The sequence below is a fragment of the Rhamphochromis longiceps genome, linkage group LG11 (genome assembly GCF_057381845.1).
Source record: "Rhamphochromis longiceps isolate RC_006_pf linkage group LG11, R_longiceps_female_GT1.1, whole genome shotgun sequence".
Lineage (NCBI taxonomy): Eukaryota > Metazoa > Chordata > Actinopteri > Cichliformes > Cichlidae > Rhamphochromis > Rhamphochromis longiceps.
This window is the reverse complement of record NC_140567.1, coordinates 33425343-33441468: the sequence shown is the minus strand read 5'-3', so window position 1 is coordinate 33441468 and position 16126 is coordinate 33425343. Positions and strand designations below refer to the sequence as shown.

The following is a 16126-nucleotide window of genomic DNA, read 5'->3' as shown; positions in this document are numbered from 1 at the left end:
TAACTCTGGATAGACAGAGATTTACTTCAATGCGGAATAAAGTAACAAGAAGTTTGAGACAGGCCAAAGCAAAATTTTTTATAAATATAATTGAAAGAGCCAAAGGTAATGGTAAAATTATCTGGCAACACTTAAATAAATTACTTGGCCGTCATTCAAACAAAAGTAAAAACACAATTGAACTTTATGTAAATAACTCTATTGTTAGAGAGCCTCTATCTATTGCCAGTAACTTAAACACTTTCTTTATTTCATCTGTTAAGGAGATCAGTCAGAGCTTTGACTCAGTCATATGCTCTGATAATGTGAATGATGTTGGTCAAAATTTGTTCACCATCACTCATATTTCAGACACTGAAGTTGCTAAACTAATTACAGGTTTAAAACAATCAAAAGCACTTGATGTATATGGTATTAACACAAACTTCCTAAAGGAACATATGGATTTTCTTGTACGTCCAACAACTCATGTTTTGAATATGTCTTTCAAACACTCCATTGTTCCAACAGATTGGAAAATTGCTGCAGTTACACCAATTTTCAAAGCAGGTGTGAAGACTGACATGGCTAATTATCGCCCCATAAGCATACTCCCGGTCGTATCTAAAATAGCTGAGAAGTGGGTGGTTAAACTCCTCACTGCTCACCTAGAAAACACCCAACCCTCATTACATCCATTGCAGTTTGGCTTTCGGGCACATCACTCCACAGATACTGCCCTGTGTATGTTAGTGGAGAACTTGAAGAGCTTGCTGGACAAGAGTCCCTGTGTTGGAGCTGTATTTTTAGATCTGAGGAAGGCTTTCGACTCTGTAAACCATCAGATATTGTTATCCAGATTGACTCGGTTTAATATCTCCAGTCAGGCTCTTCAGTGGTTTGCCTCATATCTCTCACACAGGAAACAGTGTGTGGTGTTGGATGGGGTTAAATCTCCATATTTAGACTGTGATACAGGGGTTCCTCAAGGATCTGTTCTTGGGCCCTTATTGTTCTCTCTTTTTATCAATAACTTACCTGAAGTCTGTCCAAATATATTTACTCAAATGTATGCAGATGATGCAGTTATATATACGCAAGCAAATAGTGTCCAGCAGGTGGCAAAAGATCTTACAGCTGCTTTAGCATTAATGCATAGCTGGCTGGAGGACTCATGCCTAATGTTGAACACCTCAAAAACTGTCGGTATGTATTTTTCAAAACGCCCCTTAAACTTGAAGCAGTCAAACATATTCCTGGATGGAGTAGAGCTTGAATTAGCTCCAGAATTTAAATATCTTGGGGTCATTCTAGACCCAACATTGTCCTTCAAGAGTCACATAAATAAAGTGTCCCAGGTACTTAAATTAAATAATCTAAATTTTAATCATATACGTAATAATTTAAATATGAATGTTGCAAAAACTTATTTTTACTCAATGATCATCTCTCATATGGACTATTGTTTGACATCCTGGTCACTTGCTTGTCCAACAAGACTTAAAACTATTGAAAACATTTATAAAAGAAGTTTAAAACTACTTGACAAAAAACCGACTTCCCACCACCACTGTCATGTGTTAAAAAAACATAAATTACTGAACTTCAATAACTTAGTGAAACTTAAAAGAGTGAGTTTAATATATAAAGTCTTACACTCCCTTGCTCCACCACCACTAAAGCAGTTCATTAGGCATAAAGAAAGCTCAGACAGGACCACTCGAGCTACAATCCGAGGAGACTTGTTTATACCCCACAGACGGACAGCATTTGGGCAGAACGTCCTTTCTGTCCAGGGTGGCCATCTGTGGAACAGTCTTCCTCAACCCATTAGAGAATGCTCGACATTCAATTTGTTTAAGGCAAAGGTTAAAAACTGGTTATGGACAAATCAAGTGTGTGATCATGTATAAGTTGTATAGTTTTAATGTTTTATTTGGGAACAGAATGGTGTGTATGTGTAAGTTTGGTGATGGAGTTTTTATTATGAATGAATGATGAATTTTTATGAATTATTATGTCTATTTTTATGCTTAAGGACAACAGATGGAAATTAGCCCTTGGCTATAATCTGGTATGTTTACATTCATGTAATTTTTTTTTTTTTACATTTATGTTCATTAAACTGCACTGTCCTAAATAAATAAATAAATAAATAAACCCCTCCATGTTCTCTTCCACCTGCTCAGATCACAATGTTGTCTATGAACATCATAGTCCACAGAAACTCCTACCTGTCCTCAACTGTTCACCTGTCCATCACCATCGCAAAGGAGCTCAGAGCAGATCCCTGATCGAATCCTACTCCCACTTTAAACCCATCTATCACTCCTACTGCACACTTCACCGCTGTCTTACTGTGACTTCCTTGTGCAGTATCACAGTTCCTCACTTGGCACCCTATTATCTGTGCAATTGATTCTGACCATCTCTATACCTCTCAAATACATATCAGATCCATCTATCACTGCTTATCTGGGTTTAGGGGCAGCAGTCTAAGCAGAGACATCCAGACCTTCCGCTTTCCGGCCACCTCCTCCAGCACATTTAGGGGGACACAAAGGCACTTCTGAGCCAGCTGAAAGCATATCCTGGGGGTGTCTCAGGTCCTCTTCCTGGAAAGGACACGACTGGAACATCTCAAATACTCGGAGGTGCCCAGGAAGCTCTGAGTCCCAAATGGCCAGCTCCTCATCCCATCTCTGAGCCCAGACACCCATAGGAGGAGGCTAATTTCCAATGCTTGTATCCACAATCGTATTCTTTCTGACACTATAGTCGAAGCTTATATGCAAACTTTCAATCCATCAAAGACTACATAACACAGTTTGAACAGCCATTCAATGTGATAGCCATATCGGAGACCTGGATAACTCCTGGAAAAGAAGAAGACTTTAAAATAAATGGATATGAATTCCTTCATGTAGACAGGATCAACAAGAAAGGAGGTGGGGTGGCACTTTACATTGATAAAAACCTAAAGTACAAAAGAATGGGAAGAATGACAACTGTTATTGATGGAGTGATGGAATGTTTATCAGTGGAAATAATTATAGAAAAAAGGAAAAACCTAATTGTCAGTTGTATATATAGAACACCAGGATCTAAGATTGAGATATTTAAGGATAATATGGAGGACTTATTTACAAATATAAATCAGAAAAGAATGTTTATTTGTGGGGACTTTAATATTGACTTATTGAATCCAAATCATAATAAGAGTACAAAAGAATTTATTGATTCCATGTACAGCATAGGTTTATTTCCACTGATAACAAGACCGACCAGAATAACATCTCATTGTGCAACTCTATTAGATAATATATTTACAAATATAATAGAAGGAAAGATAAAAAGTGGGCTGTTAATCAATGATATAAGTGACCATTTACCAGTCTTTGCATCGTATAATTGCCATTATAAAGTGAACAACGATGGACATAAGATTATTTACAAAAGAATAAGAACAGAGAAGACCTTAAATTGTCTTAGAAATGAACTTTTAAAGCAAGATTGGAATATTGTATATGAACAAACAGAAGTTAATAAAGCTTACGAAGGATTTTTAAGAACATTTAACACATTACTTGATAAAAACTGCCCAGTAATTGAAATCAATAGGAAACACAACTATGCAGGAAGACCATGGATGACAAAAGGACTACAAAATGCCAGCAAAAAAAAGAATACCTTTGTGGTGGGGCGTGGTTTGCGGTGCCGTGCGGACGCACCTGCACGGCATCCGCAATCACGCCCGCCGTGTTAAAACACGGGGATTCAGGGGTTGGTGGGTGTGTGGTGTGACGTGAATTAAAATAAAGTTGGTTCTGAACGTTGCTCCGTGGTCCCGCCGTGCCTTATTCACGCCACATTGGTGCCGAAACCCAGGAGGCGGCACGGCGGGTCCGTATCGGAGCCAGGGAATGGAGGAGCTGGCCCGGAGGGTGGCCGAAATGGCGGCCGCCCAGCGGGAGCAGGCGGCGGAGGTGCGTCGCCAGCAGGAAGAGCTGCAGGACCGGTCCGAGCGCCACCTGGAAAGGATTGGGGAGCTGGTGGCGCTGCTCTGGGCCTGGGCGCCACCCCCACAAGTGTGTCCCGAGGACAGTGAAGCGGTGGAGGAGCCGTGTGGGGCACCTCGGCAGCCGGAGGTGGTGGACGAGTCACGCGGGGGTCCGAGCCTGCCGGAGGAGGAGGAGCAGCCGGGTGAAGGGCTGCTCCTGCCGGGAGCGGTGGAGGAGCCGCTCCAATCGGAGGCGGAGGACGAGGCGGGCGAGGGTCTACACCTGCCGGAGGAAGAGGAGTCGCTCCACCCAGAGGTGGACGAGGGGCTGTGCCTGCTGGAGGCGCAGTGCGGGGAGCCGCTCCAAACGGGAGTGGCGGAGGCGGTGGCGGAGCAGCCGTGCGAGGAGACGGAGGTCCCTGCTCCAGAGCAGCCTGCGCAGCCGGAGTTGGAGGCAGAGGAGCGGGACAGCCCCGCTAAGCCGGGGGTCGGCGGGCTGGCTAGTCCAGCCTCGCTGCCACCAGTCGATTCTGCGCGCCTGACGTCTGCCCAGCCGCCTGTGTACAGGAGCTCACGGCCATGCCTGTGGGGCCGTGTCCGCTTGCTACGCGGCCGACCTCCGGACCAGCTTCGCCGTTGCCGCTGGATGCGCGGGCGGCCACCAGAATGGACGCTTCCCCGTCGCTTGGGCTGGGGCGCCGATGTTTTGGGCCGAGTCTCGCCCCAGTTCGCGGGGGGGGAGTAGGTTCGGCCAGATTGCTCCCCGGCCTCAATCGGGCGATGGGGGTATGTGGTGGGGCGTGGTTTGCGGTGCCGTGCGGACGCACCTGCACGGCATCCGCAATCACGCCCGCCGTGTTAAAACACGGGGATTCAGGGGTTGGTGGGTGTGTGGTGTGACGTGAATTAAAATAAAGTTGGTTCTGAACGTTGCTCCGTGGTCCCGCCGTGCCTTATTCACGCCACAACCTTATATCGAGAATTCATAAAAAAGAGAACAATAGAAACTGAAATGAAGTATAAAACTTACAAAAATAAATTAACTAATATAATGAGATCCTGTAAAAGAGAGTATTACATTAAAAGGTTAGAACACAATAAAGATAACACAAGAGATATATGGAATGTATTAAACAGAATAATCAAAAATGAATCAAGGAATAATGATTACCCTGGGTACTTTATAGAAGGGACAAGAAGTATTAATAACATGGAGGAGATAGTAAATGGCTTTAATGAATTCTTCGTAAACATAGGGCCAAAACTGGCAGAAGAAATAAAGGTTGATGGAATAGAAAGGGACACTGGTGAAAATATTGAAAGGAATAGTAGCTCAATGTTTTTAAGAGCAGTGGAAGAGAAAGAGATTTATGACATGGTTAGAGGACTTAAGAACAAAACCAGTACAGACTGGAATGATATTGATATGGTAACGGTAAAGACAGTTATTGATGGTATCGTAAAACCATTAAAATATATATTCAACTTGTCGTTTCAAAAAGGAGTTTTTCCACAAAAAATGAAAGTTGCTAAAGTTATTCCCATTTACAAAACCGGTGAAAGACATAATTTTACAAACTATAGACCAGTGTCAATACTCTCCCAGTTCTCTAAGATACTGGAAAAACTCTTCATAAAAAGATTTGACAGTTTTGTGGAAAAATATGAATTAATGACAGATAGTCAGTATGGGTTCAGAAACAACAGATCAACAGCTTTGGCACTGATAGATTTAATGGAAAAGATAACGGAATGTATGGATAATAAGAGGTATGCGCTCGGAGTTTTCTTAGATCTAAAGAAGGCGTTTGATACTGTTAATCATGAAATTCTATTAAAAAAACTGGAAAAGTACGGGTTTAGGGGAGTGGTTTTGGAATGGTTAAAAAGCTATGTAGGGAATAGGCAACAATATGTACAAATAAATGAATATAAATCTAATTTGATGGATATAGCTTGTGGAATACCTCAAGGTTCAGTACTGGGTCCAAAAATGTTTATTATGTACTTAAATGATATCTGCAGAGTATCGGAGATTTTAAAGTTTGTAATATTTGCAGATGACACAAATATACTGTGTGCAGGTGGGGAATTGCCACAGGTTTTGGAAATGATCACACAGGAATTAACGATATTAAAGAAGTGGTTTGATATAAATAAATTATCATTGAATCTCGATAAAACCAAATTTATGTTGTTTGGAAACCAAAAGAAAAACATCGAAGTAGAAATATGTGTTGACAATGTATATTTAGAAAGAGTAAATGAAATAAAATTTCTTGGGGTGATCATTGACCACAAGCTCTGTTGGAAGCCACACATTACTTATGTTCGGGGGAAATTGGCACGGGGCATTGCCGTCCTGGGAAAAACAAAGCATATGTTGGATCAGAAAGCACTGCACATTTTATACTGTGCTTTACTACTGCCATATATGAGCTACTGTGTAGAGGTCTGGGGAAACACATACAAAAGTAACACACAAACAATAACTATAATACAGAAAAGGGCCATTAGATTAATAAATAATGTAGGGTACAGGGACCATACAAATGCACTCTTTGTCAAAATGCAAGCTATTAAATTCCAAGACTTGGTGAAGCTTAAAACAGCGCAAATAATGTATAAAGTCAGAAATAAATTGCTTCCCAAAGAAATCTGTAAATTGTTCATAGAAAGAGAAGGTGGGTATAACTTAAGAGGGAAATGGAATTTAAAAATACAAAGTGCTAGAACAACTTTAAGAACTATGTCAATCTCAATTGCAGGAGTTAAATTATGGAACAGTCTAACAGAAGAAATAAAAGACAGTCAAAACATAAAACAGTTTAAAGTAAAATATAAAAACCTAATTTTAAATAAGTATAAGAATGAAGAAAACGGGGTTAACCCAGGACGGTAATGTTGCTGGTAATGGTGTTGCGGTTCTTTTTTGGTTGTTTTTTTGTTTTTTTGTTTTGTTTTGGTTTGTTGTTTTTCCATAACTTGTGTATCTGCAAATATACACATTCTGTATTTTTCATATGAAAGAAACTATACTGTGGTGGGGCTTGCTAATTTCTTGTTTTTGATTTATGTATGTTATGTTTTGTTTTACTTCATATGTTTATATGTTTCATATGTTGTTTGTTTAATTTAAGACAAAAAAAAATTAAATGAATGAGAGGTAAAACTTGAGGGGGTAGGGACAAATAAGTAAATACTTCAGCCTACTCCTTTTCAAACAAATAATGGAATGATATTTTGTAATGATTGTGAAGGCACATGTTTGAAATGTTTGAAATAAAAATGAACTGAACTGAACTGAACTACCGCGAGGTGAGTGTAGGAGCAGAGCTCAACCAATGAATCGACTGTTTTGCGTTCGTGCTCAGGTCTTTCTTCACCGCTACAGAGTCCACATCATTGCTGACACTGCACCAATCCATCAGTCGATCTCCTGCTTCACTTTCCTCTCACTCATGAACAAGACCCGGTGATACTTAAACTCCTCCAGCTGTGGCAGTAAATTTGTTTTTGGCCTGAAGTGGGCACATCGAACTCACAGAGATTGCAATAAGAAGACATTGTGAGATATCGCCTGGATGTTCCCAAGAAAATATCAGAGACTATACTGGGTCCAGATGTTCTTCTTAATCCTGGTACTCAACTCATGCATAGTGCAGAGGGAATTTTCTGCCTTGGCAGAGGTATGCAACCCTTGTTATAATAAGTAATCACTAGCTCAGCCCTTCAACCTTTAGTTACTGTCTGTAAAGCTTTCCAAAACATTGCACATATTTGCAATGTTTGCAGTGGAAGACATACCACCAAAAGCTATATAATCCACTCAACATATTGTCACTTAGAAACCCACCATGCTTTGTTCAGGAAGTCTTTATCATTATTCCCACTTTCGCTTGTCTTGTTTAAGATCCAAAAACAAACCTATCAAAGTGCAATACTGTCAGACAAAAAGAATGGTCAAACCTACAATGCAGAATCCAGGTTTTAGTAATGGCAAATTATCCCTTACAACAGATTTGAATCAGACTTGCAGTATTTCAGCAAAATAACACCAACCAGGCTGACAGCTATTCTCCTGGGTCTGCAGCCGCTTTCATCAGCCAACTCTCAAAATGAAGGGTTTCTTAGAAAGGAATAAAAACATTTAGGAGGGCTTTTCACAAAGCTTTTAATTTTCTAACACCCACATAGAGGAAAATAAAAATATATTAAAAATATATCCTGCTAAAATGACAAATCATCTGTGATTTGTGATCTGGAACATCCTGTTTAGCACATATTTGGACCTGGCTTCTAAATACATTTAGTATTACAGATTGGTGTCTGCAGTTTAACGCATCTGGAGCAGAAAATAAGCTTTCTGTCACTCTGTCCTTTCTTGACCTTAAAGCCTAGCTCCACTAGCCAGCTTGTGCAGGGCCTGGATGGGAGTGCAACGAGGTGTGAGAGCGATGAGCGTGGAATTGGGCCTGACCGTGGTTAAAGGGAGCAAGAAAACCTGGGATCCAGAGCTCCTAGAGCACTCCTCAATAATCAGAACCAGCAGGAGGAGGAATCAGATGACATTGATTTTCCACACCAAGAAACTGAAGGGGGAACTGAGGTATTGGAGTACAGATCACCAATTTTAGCTTCATTGATTAAAGTAACATAGGTGAAATGGAAGAAAATAAATAAATAATATATGGAATTAAAATATGATGAATGGGCTCCAGAGCCATTCTGTCATATGCCACCGCTTCTTAGTATGCCTTTTGATTTTTCTGAGGAATAAGATCAAGGGTGCCATTTTTCTTTATCGTGTACCCAAGCCATTCTTCTGTGGTTTAATCAATGGTACAATGAAACGAGGAGATTGGGCAGTACATCTGTAAGCAGTCAACAGAATGTGGCTGATAGCACAAAGTTACTCATATAGACTAAGGAATATGCACTGGTTCATCAGTGCGAGAAACCGAAAGTTTTGGTAAATGTGATTGCGTCTTTTCATTGTTTATTAGATGAAAGCATTCCTTCAGTTGTTATCTAAAACCAATTACATGTTCACACGGAAGGTTTTTGAAATGTTACATGTGTTTGGATGATCTGAAATACTGTGGGTATGATAAATGTGATGAGCACGATTATCAGCTGATTACCACCCAAGTGTACGGGACGAGGACCCTGGGAAAGTAGCAAGAATGCCGGGTGTCTCTTTGCAAATGGAAGACAGCTACGGCTATTAAACCACAACTAATCGCTCAATTATAGAAGTCTGTCTTCTAATAGACAAGCAAAAAAAACCCCAAACATTTTAATTTGAACACAAAAACACACAGAAAAAAATCAAGTCAAGATCACCAAGGAGGATCAAAGTTTTAAGCCTGCCTAAGACCCAGTGCTGAATTATTTCCACTCCAGATATGCAGCCTTTGAAATATGAATCACGCTTCATAAAACATCATTATTAAATCCAGTAGTTTTCTTGCACAGTGGAACACAAATACGACTTTAGCTCTTCACTGACTCGTGGCACAGCTTTAAGTAGTCACAACTGCCACTCAGGCTTCAAATGCGGTTGAGGAAAAGGCATAAGAAAAAGGGTAGAATTACTTACTACAACAACAAACTCCAAGCCCTCAGAGACATTTGCATATTAAACTGCTTTCAGGCTGAAATCTATATGACTTAAGTGTGAGGAACTTGCAAACTGATGGAAGAGCCGCAGTTTACTCCAGCAAGTAGATTTTCTTGACATACAAGAGCTGGTATGTCTGTTTAGCTGCCGCTGGCGGGGGTGCCACAGCTCGTGTCTCCTCTTTCCACTGTGGACCATACAGGATGAATAAAGCAGCTCACTGGCTCATTGTTATGGGCACGCAAACATCCATGAGAGGGATTACATGTGTTGGGACAGATGCCTACAGAAGACTGAACACATGCACAGACCGCATAGACACTTTAGTGTGCATGAGCCTATGCATGCGCCCACATACACACACACTAGGAGGTGGAATGTGATCCTGGAGGATTTGCATGTCTCCAGATCTTCATCATCATCAGAACCCATGTCCTCCAGCGTTGACTGAGATGGTTTTCCACTGTTTCAGACCCGGCCTCTCCAGTCGTATGTAGATGAATAAACCAGTTAACTCGAAGCTGAATTTTTCTCACTGTGGCAGAGCTGAGATAAACAGACTGGGAGTGGGCATTTGGACTGACATGAGATGAAACCTCAAGCCAAAGCATAACTGAGCCCCCGTGAGACGAAACCCACAAGCAAATTAGTTTGATTGATGGTCCTTTATGAGCTAATAGGCACTCCTCACCTGTTTACAATGTGGAATTAATCATCAGATGTTCCAAAGGCAGAAAATCCACATGTGCCAAAGTCTAAGTGCAGACAGCAGGAGGGTATTTTATTTTATTTTAAAAGGGCTGGATTTTACGAGATTCACTTTATTATTATTATTCGTGAGGGAACCTCAATTTCCACTTCATAATGATTAACTGCCACAAATCCTCACTTAAAGCCAAAAGTATCATCATTTATTCACATTAGTGGAAGGACGATCGCTAGTGTATGTCATATTAAATAGGAAAGCAACACATTTACATTTTGAAACACTTTTTCCCCCCAACACTGTCTGCTACATCCATTAGTGACACGTCCAATCTCTCGGTGGCCAAAATGGCATTCATGTAGTTTTTCTTCACAGATTTTATATTTTAGAACAGAGAGAAAACAATATATGAACTGGTATCAAGGGGAAAATACCACTGGATACAAACCACAGCTGGAGAGAGTTGTGGAGAGCTTAAGGGTTTTCTTTTAATTTTTAGGCTTGTGCTACAAAAACGCGGATTTCAGCTGCGGCAAGCAGGCCCATTAGAAAATTAAGTTACAGCTTTGTTTTGACACATAAACAATGCGATCTACTGTATAATCCTATGACGGTGCAGTAACTAAAGGGAAAATGTTCCCAATCATTCCCATGTGTACAAATGCAACACATGCAACAGGCCTGTTATTCCACACGGCAACCGCAAGTTTACAGAATGGAACTTCAATCATTAGCTTCTATTTTTGCTTACTGTTTGAAGGAAAGATTTTGACAAGTCGTGAGGTGACAGGTCTTTGAAATACATGGGGAAGAATGGGGGAGGAGAGCATCAGTGGACCACACAATAAGCGATCCTCAAACTCTCTACTTCTAAATGCCACTGATGCAATCAACCTTTCCATCTTAAAGAGCACGCAGCGGCACTTCTGCCACACAAGAAGGGCCAGCTTTGATGCAGAAAGGTTTCAGGCAATTAGGGCTTTTAGCTGTGATAATTTGCACATCTCTGTCATTCTCATGAGAACCTGGGCCCTCTGGTCCACTCATATTCCCTTTATAAAATGCCAAGAACCAGGTCCTAATATAAAAACAGCTTATGGAAAGGCTTGGCACTGACCCCAAGCTAAGAGAACTGGAAAGAGTTGTTAGAGTCACACTAGCTACCATAGCTAAAGTGGCCAAGAACATCAGGAGAGTTTTTATCACCTCTTTTCATCATCCTAATATTTTACTGTCTCTGCATTTTTCTCTGTGACATAAAAGTGCTGTAGTACAAACGGCTGTAGGATCCACTTGAGGGCAGTATCATTACTGGCATTGTGGCCAGACAGCGTTCTCCACTCTGGGAGTCTTAAAAGTCAAAACCATCACCTAATGTGAGCCTCGGTGAGCAATGCTCTTTAATAGAAGTCATTTCTCAGGAAAACTCTTCCCAAACGACCTGCCTTACTGAATCCCAGTGATATAATACTGCTAAAAACACCCAGTGCTTTTAACACAGAGAGGATAGTGTTTCAGGGCTTCTGACAGCTCGTCCCTGAGTGGGTATTGTGGTCCTCTTGCTCTCCCTCCTCTCCGTGTATCATTGAAGACAGGCAGTAGCTAGGGGCTAAACTGAGAAAGGAGAGGGGGATAACAGGTTCAATTACTGGTCAGTCTGATTAGAGCCCTGAATGTTACACCACCAATGTCCTGTAGAGATTCATTGATGTAATCAGGAGCTGTGGCAGAATGACTAACTCCCTCTACTGAAAGCAGCACCAAGCAATACACCAGTACAATACATTTTATCTTATTTTTTATTCTTTGGTGTCAAGTTAATTTTGGAAACTTTGGGATTTCTTTTCGGATATAATTTGACAAAAGTTTCTGTGGATTGGTTTAGTGGATTTGTTTAGCAGCATATAATTAGCGACACATTGAGCCAATAGACTGGTGGGTTATTGGGATTAAAAAAAGTAGATGTAGATGAGAATATTAAAACAGTTAAAACAGTAATAGTGAAGAACTGTGTTACAGAATTTGCATGAAGATTACAGAGCAGTTCAAGAAAAGAAATGTAATGGGAATGTGCACAAAGCAGGAAGAAAACTGAAACGTTTTGCCAAAATGGTAAACTTATATTCAGCTCTAGCTGGAGCATTAAGAGTACTTTTAGTCCAGGCATCAGTATTAAAATGTAGTTTTAGTGTAGTTTTAGGCTACACGTCATACTTTTTTTCTTCCATTTAAACTACTCCCTTTGTTTGATCAACATAACCCACAACAGAGAGTATTAAAAGTCCTGGCATCGTTTTTGCATTCTGTGCTTAAAAAAACAACATAAATCAATTATGAAGATTAATTTATTTTCTTGCACATAACATTTCAGATCCATGGTAAATTTGTGCTCTACAGGAAGTTAGAAATAATACATGGAAGTGATAGAAGAAAGAGCAAGGAAAGGAAATGTATATAATTGTGATCTGTACCAAGACGTGCAGTTTTATGTGAAAGCTAATGTTCAGTTTTGCTGCTTGGAGAAAAGATAGTAAATCTAACTGAAAGACAAAAACAAAATATGCAACGACAGGAGATAAGAAGAAAGGAAATAAAACTAAAAATAAAAGTATTTCATATCAGTAAACATACTTTCCAGATATGATAATGACGGGGATACTGACCGCAGCACATTATGGGACAAACGAACAGAGGCTCTATCTTCAATCTACTGAGATGGAATGAATAAAAGATGACCAATAACTGCCAAACTTCAGTCAGGCACTTGGATTAAAGTGACAGGAGACAGAGAAGAAAGAAAACGCTCACACACATACATCCAAATATTAGATTTAGATCCAAACAGTGCTAATATTTACTGCTGAGCTTCAGGTCTAAACAACTTTCAGAGTATATATCAGGCTTACACTGAAAGTTCAGCCATAAATTTAAAAGCCGTCTGTATCCAAGCTAAGAGACTGGGACCTAAAGCTGACAGAGATGACAGTGACATAAGTATTATTTCGTACTTCTCAGAGATGAAGCGTCTCTAGGGAGTGTGTTTTTATTGAATTTTGCTGAGGTATTTAGTGTTGCTGCCTGAATGTCTGTATTTTAGATATTCCCATCATTCCCATTCTGCCTCACTTCATCTGAAAGGGACTATAATGTAGGAAAAAGAATAAGTCTGTATCCCGCCCTACTTTTGTGAGGCTTCCTCAGACTTTCCAAAAGTCCAAAAGAGCTGACAGGTTAAAAAAAAGAACTTTTGTCCTGATAACTGCCTTTTGAGATCACATTGAGAGAACAACTGCTGCCACACAACCTTTTCACGGTACACTGGAAAAGCTCTTTCAACAAGGGTTTCCAAAATATCCTGTCTAGGGGCATCCGTCGGGCAAACAAAGCAGTTTGTTAGTCATGTTCCATGTGCGACTTCTCCTTCTGTGTACCCTCCAGAGAAAAGGAAAACTCTGCTAAGAATGGGACACTGAGGTGGTCTGTATTTCCACCGGAGCCCTTCAGTGAGAACTTTTTGAACAAGCTCTGGTGAGAGATGACTTTGTTTGAATTGAACTCACCGAAAGACAGACCTCAAAACAGTGTGCAAGAACAATGGATCCTTAGTTGAGGAGGTATGAATGCATGAAGGCATGGGTGGGGAGTTATGAACTGGGACATACCAAATCCTCCGTGCGCTGAGAGAGAAGAACAAGCGCACACACACTCGCCACAGAAGCCTCATTTACTGATCACATTGTATCACTTACAGAAACCCAGGGAGGCTAAATACACTCCATATCGCAGGTCATCTGAGGTCAGCTGCAGGTGCAGGCAGATTTTAGAAAACAAGACATTTATTACTACCTGGGTTTTCAGCAGCATCCTGGCCAAGACTCGGTGCCCTCACTTCCATCGCTAATGCTAAACATGCAAACATAGGTGCAACACAATGTTTTTATACTCCTGTCAAAATACCAGTGTGCTGCAGACTAAACAACAGGGGGATGCTACCCATGTGGTTTGAGAGATGAAGAGTGAACAGAATTGCTACAAGAAACTGTTAAGAAAAATGTTTTTACACAAGGCTTCGTGAGAAAACTCTTGGAAAAACTCATTTTGCCGTTTTAACCAGGCAAATTCAACATGTCAGCTGTGGAAAATCGTCGGTTGGGCACATAGACTGTATATAGAGGATGGCTGCAGATCCAGAGACATAACATCATAGTTTGTGGATTTGCATTTTGATGCTTCAAATGGCCACTGTCATCTTGAGGCTTTGTAGCCAGAAGTGGCCGTATTTTGGTGAGTGGGTTCAGTGCTAGCACCAAGAAAACTGCATCAATTGACTTCATGGGTGCACACAGAGCTAGGCAATAAAACAATAACATAATTATCATGCAAAGGTCTTAGCAATATAAACATAAGTTGTACAATGTTGCAGTATATTTATCATATTTAACTTCTGACAGGAAAAAAATTAACCTTATGTTTATATATCAAATTAGGTTTAAAGGGGAACCTTTAGGGTTAACAGAAATAGTGATTTGATTTATATTGGGATACATATCGATATCAGTTTACATGAGAAAAAGTATTTTTTATTTTTCGGAGGAAAGCAATATGGATTTTAATCCTCGTTTCTAATTTTCCATGAGGACTGATGAGGACGGCCACATTTTTACCAACCTCTTGGGGCTTTCTGCTCTACTTTTTTTGGTCTGAACTTGTTACGTGCTGTTCTACAGCTATTTTCAACCATAAACAGCCACGCAAGCACGTGTGCCAAGGTCTCTGCAAATAAAAGCACGAGTAGAGTAAGAAGGTGAGTGGCACAAAAACAAACCTTGATGAGGTCCGTTAACTGAAAGCATAATTTCAGCAGAGCTGCACTTCCCCACCACATAACTGGAGGTAAACTGAAACCAGGACTACCGTGGGTGGTCAGAAAGGCCTAAAAACCAAGTGGCAAAACAAATATACATGTATGTTCGGCTCTTTCTCTGCGTGACTGAATGTTTACAAACTCATTGTGAAGAACTGGCTTAAACCGATCTTCCATAAGAATAAACTCTCTGTTTCAAATATATTCCCTCTTGGAATGTCATTTTCCAATTGTCTGCAAGATTCTCCCTGATTCAAGACACATCAACCCAAACACAACGCTGCTGGTCTTTTTAATCTATGAAATCAAAGCTGAGTAAACACCGCTTTGGTATGTCTAATTCTTTGAGCCAAACTCCAGCGGTCAAGTTTCACACATACCAACACACATCTGGAGCACTCAGCGTGGAAGATCAAGCTTGATATTCTGCACATGTCAAGGCAGTGAATGGCTCGACCCTAACTCTACAAATACATTACTAAGAGGGGAGTGATCCCAGGCTTCTGTCTTTATGGAGATGTCAGGATTCAACTGAGGGAGCCAAGTGCTCTCATCCACTTTTCCAGAAGGATCTTAAAGTAAAAACGACATAATTGTCAGAAGAAAGACAAGTACTTAGACAACAACAGGGGAAAAATTATGTGAAGGGGCAGGGTGGATACTGAACTTTTACTCTCTGAACCCACTGAAAGACCTGCCAAATGTGTCTCAGAAACATTTTGGTAACAATAAACAGATTTGTGTAATGCCACGTCATTTCTTATCTGTGTTGTTTTCTGCACTGTTTGGATTAAGTTATATGATGTTACTTAGTGTTTATTATTTTAACTCACAATTTATCTCTTATTTTCAACTGGACTAAAATATCAGAGGAGACTACTGCATGCAATCGTAGGTTATAATTGAATACATTTATTAACGTTCCAACAGAAAAATTAACACCAGACACCAGTC

General features: G+C 40.4%; 2 protein-coding genes across 3 annotated transcripts in view; one reads left to right on the top strand and one right to left on the bottom strand.

The window, feature by feature from the left end:
- Window positions 1-16126, bottom strand: part of crppa (CDP-L-ribitol pyrophosphorylase A) — a 70692-nt gene that overhangs the window by 4757 nt on the left and 49809 nt on the right. The gene's annotated exons all lie outside the window — the stretch shown is intronic.
- On the top strand, window positions 2363-6118 carry LOC146659630 (uncharacterized). Its single transcript, XM_085423751.1, has 2 exons — window positions 2363-4149; window positions 4189-6118. Exons 1-2 carry the CDS (start codon window positions 3903-3905, stop codon window positions 4722-4724), a joined length of 783 nt encoding a protein of 260 aa, XP_085279877.1. The 5' UTR covers window positions 2363-3902; the 3' UTR covers window positions 4725-6118.